This window comes from Acyrthosiphon pisum, chromosome A1, assembly GCF_005508785.2.
Source record: "Acyrthosiphon pisum isolate AL4f chromosome A1, pea_aphid_22Mar2018_4r6ur, whole genome shotgun sequence".
In the NCBI taxonomy this organism is placed as follows: domain Eukaryota; kingdom Metazoa; phylum Arthropoda; class Insecta; order Hemiptera; family Aphididae; genus Acyrthosiphon; species Acyrthosiphon pisum.
Genome location: NC_042494.1, coordinates 99836983 through 99841002, shown reverse-complemented (window position 1 = coordinate 99841002; position 4020 = coordinate 99836983). Strand labels below are relative to the sequence as shown.

At 28.6% G+C, this 4020-nt stretch overlaps 1 protein-coding gene across 2 annotated transcripts in view; it reads left to right on the top strand.

The window, feature by feature from the left end:
• The window catches only part of LOC100164237 (proteoglycan Cow), a 39412-nt gene that overhangs the window by 34104 nt on the left and 1288 nt on the right, over positions 1 to 4020 (top strand). The window contains exons 4-10 of one of the 2 annotated variants that reach the window (XM_001943886.4): positions 1899 to 2044; positions 2136 to 2359; positions 2425 to 2626; positions 2689 to 2851; positions 2917 to 3014; positions 3151 to 3288; positions 3388 to 3555. In XM_001943886.4, coding sequence (XP_001943921.2) covers positions 1899 to 2044; positions 2136 to 2359; positions 2425 to 2626; positions 2689 to 2851; positions 2917 to 3014; positions 3151 to 3288; positions 3388 to 3527 — 1111 coding nt within the window. In that variant the 3' untranslated portion in view covers positions 3528 to 3555. Of the gene's footprint in view, positions 1 to 1895; positions 2045 to 2135; positions 2360 to 2424; positions 2627 to 2688; positions 2852 to 2916; positions 3015 to 3150; positions 3289 to 3387; positions 3556 to 4020 lie in introns of both variants that reach the window. The other variant, XM_008186498.2, reaches the window with a different exon arrangement.

The window sequence follows — 4020 nt, the reverse complement described above, 5'->3', positions numbered from 1 at the left end:
AAACTAGTTGGTACTAGACGTGTATTATTTATTTACTACCGAATGAAAACTATCGATAGTCAAAACTAGTCGGTGTAAGACGTATGCAACTACCGAAAGAAAACTATCGAGTGAATTACTCGATAGTTCTTTAAAACAATCGATGAATAATAATATCTATTCAATTGAAAAATCACTCGGTAGTTTTTGAAACTACCTATCGATAGACAATCGATAGTTAAAACTAGTCGGTTGCGCCCATCACTATATTCATGGGAAGAGTTAATTTTGTAATCTTGTACCTACAGAGTTACTTCTGCCGTAATCAGAATAGTTTAGTCTTATTAAAGTACCTATATACAAATTTAGGGCCCTGCTAAACCATTAACATATCGCTCCGTTTTATTACTGGTGCCCGTAATCCTTAATTAACATAAAATTACAAAGTTCTACAAATTATGACTGTTGTAATAATGACCTTGCCAAACTTCGTTACAAGCTTTTTAATTCTAAACCAATCTCCAAAACTAACCTTTCAATAAAAAATAATATGGCCTCCGTCTCATTTTCTATTTCTGACAATCCTCCTCGCCTACCAAAACGCATCTGGAATCGTGATTTATTAAATAAATAAAAAAATAATTAAATGAGGTGTTACCAATGGGTTACTTTCTCTTCATGCATCTCATAGAATCTACAGTCATAATCATCATAATTACGTATTGTACTACGTTATTGTACGAATTGTTTTGTTTTTCATTTTTAATAGAAAAGAAAATATATAGAATTGAAACATTGATCGACGATGCAGGGTCTTATTATTTTCAGCGATTTAATGCTTACTGCTTAGGAAATAAGTAAAAGATATTACAAATTTTACATTAATTTCAATTTTTAATTTTTTGTATTTTTTAAATAAAACAATTTCAATATACATAAACACTTTAGATTTAGGAATTTGCATAGGCGCAAACAGTGGATGGCGGAGGGCTAAGCCACCACCCTAACCGTTGTATTCCCCCCCCACCCCCACCAAAAAAACCTCATGATTTTACACAACATTAGAAAATATGAAAAAATATTAATTACTACATCAAGATCTTTAGCCCCCTCAAATCTCAAACATTATTTGTGCCTATGGGTATTTTTTGTAAATATGATTTAGAAATTAAATTTTTACTAATGTTATACTGCTTATTAATTATAAATCACTTATATAAAATCTGTATAATTAGTTAATAGTATATAGGGACAAAATAATGTCACTGTCAGTTATTTAAAACTTTAAGTTATATTCATTGTTAACAACTGTAAAGCTTATTTAGAGGGAATTTAAAGATAAACTTATATAACAGGGGTGGCCAGCGAGAAGAGACTCGCGAGCCACCAAATATATTAATAAAAATTGAAGAGCCAAGATGTAAAAAAAAAAAAAGGTCATATTATTATATATTATATTTACGTTAATTTACGTCTAATGTTACGTTAAGATGCGAGCCGTAAAAGTCTATGACGCGAGCCGCGGTTTGGCCACCCCTGTTATATAATATAATAATCTTTAAATATTTACTGCTGTAAATTATTTTATAACACGTTGAACAATTTTTTTTTTTATATTTAGAATGAGAAACCTATGTACATATTTCTGAAACATACATCAACTATCAACATAATTATTTGACTATTTGGTGACTTAAATAGTGACATTTTGATAATAATACATATTTACTATATATATACATAAATATATTTTTATCAGTTACTATTATAAAGTACTTATTTTCCATCCAATTGGGTTTTTGAAATATGCTAAAATGTTTGATAATAAAATCTATGATAATTTTGAATCAAAAAATCTTAAATTTTAATAAGCACTATTATTATTTGATCATTATTAATTAAATTTAAACTTCCAGTAGATGTAACCCGTGTCCTGTAATGAAGCCTACATTCCTATGCGGTTCTGATAATCGTACATATAGTTCATTGTGTCGTCTAGATTATCATAACTGTCTTCATACCACAAATATAAAAGTGAACTGCAAAGGGTTTTGTCCTTGCAAAGGTATGTATTAAACAATACGTTATAAGTACTTTTTTTTTACTAATTCATTATACTTTTATTATTATTATTTGGAAACTTTATTTTTTAACAGAACAAGAGGATGTTGAACGTAAAAAACAAAAACAAGCCGAACGCATGACAAACTTTATGAACAAATATAAAGCTACACTGGAAAGTGAGAAATTGAAACAAAGTACTGTTGCTCCAGTAGCCAAATATGAAGAAAAGTACATTTTTGCACCAGAAGATTTCAAGTATGAAAACAAACATTATAAATATATCAAATATATAAAGAACAACAATCAAGTATCCAAGGTTTGTAAATTAATAATATTTGTCCACTAATTTTTTCTCATTATATTTATTGATTTTACTTATAGTACTCTATTTTCGAACCAGTCAAAGACAAACGTCATGAAAAAATGGATAATGAAGTTATTGCAACCAACCAAGTATCTCATCCTTCTTGGAATAAAGACTGCCCTCCTTCTGCATTGCAATCTATGGGTGACCGACTATTGGATTGGTTTTCAGTGATCATGGCTGATGCTAAACGTAGACGTACAAAGAATAAGGGAAAAGGTAGTTAAATTAATTTTTATTTCATTAAGTACTCTGTATTTTACTTTGAAATGTTTTTGTAGCTGTAAAATTCATTAATGGATGCAAGTGGGAAGTTCGCTGGATGTACCAACATCTGGATTTGGACTCGGATGGGAAATTGTCATTGCAAGAACTTTATGACTTAGAACATGATAAAAATGAAATGTGCATCAAACCTTTCTTAGACACTTGTGATACTGATGGGTATGAATTTCATATAAAATATATGTTCTCAAAAATGTATTTAATTTAATATATTTATCTTTTAGTGACATTTTTGTAAGTCCTTATGAATGGTGTCGATGTTTTGACAAAACCGATCGTCCATGCACAGCTATCAAAAGAAGAATATCGCCAAATGCTCTAGGTATTGACAATTTAAACTATAATCAATTTTATGATATTTTTACTATACATTTATGTTTGAAAACATAATTAATTAGAAACCAAACATATTGTTACATATTAATATATATTATATATGTGTGAATGTATATTTTTAGGTGTTTATGTCCCAGCTTGTGATGCTGAAGGATACTATGAGCACACTCAATGTCATTCTTCAGTAGGTATGTGCTGGTGTGTAGACAAACATGGTGTAGAAGTGCCTAACTCGCGTGTCCGAGGAAAACCGAATTGCTGTAAGTGTTTTATTATAATTTCCTATAGCTTCCTATAACTTCCTATCTAAACAATTTAATACAATACATATTCTGAACATGAATTAATGCACCTCACAGCAGCCTTATGGTATGGAAAAGAAGATAACCAAAAAGATAAATCGGTGGACAATGGTATATTAGACAGTGATACGGATATGGATGATGAGGATGGAGATTCAGAAGTAGAAGGCAGTGCAGACCAGTCTTTAGAATTTTAAAAAAACAATTCTATCATCAATCACTCTGGTAAATTTAAATATATGTATAATATTATTTACTTAACATACATAAATTTTCCACATTCTATCATAATCTAACTTTCTTTAAAAATGCAATCAAAATTGGGCTCTTAAGGAATGAAAAGAGTAATGTTAGAAATAAAATAAAATTAGATTACATTATTATTAATTTTATATATGCTTACAAATCTTTGTAAATTTGTACCTATACTGGGTGATTCTTTTATCATTGAACACTCAATATTTCAAAAAGTGTAAATTTTTTTGAAAATATTTTTTACATAGTTTCAAGTCACTTATAAAACAATGTTTTTCTTAAAAAATTATATTTTAAAATATTTTTATCCTTATAATTTTTTAAGTTTTTTATTTTTTTGAATGACAACATTGGGATTTTATTTTATATTCCAAAGCAGAATATTTTTCTTAGTATTTTGATACATGAAAATCGAATTTGGGGGGAGTATTTTAT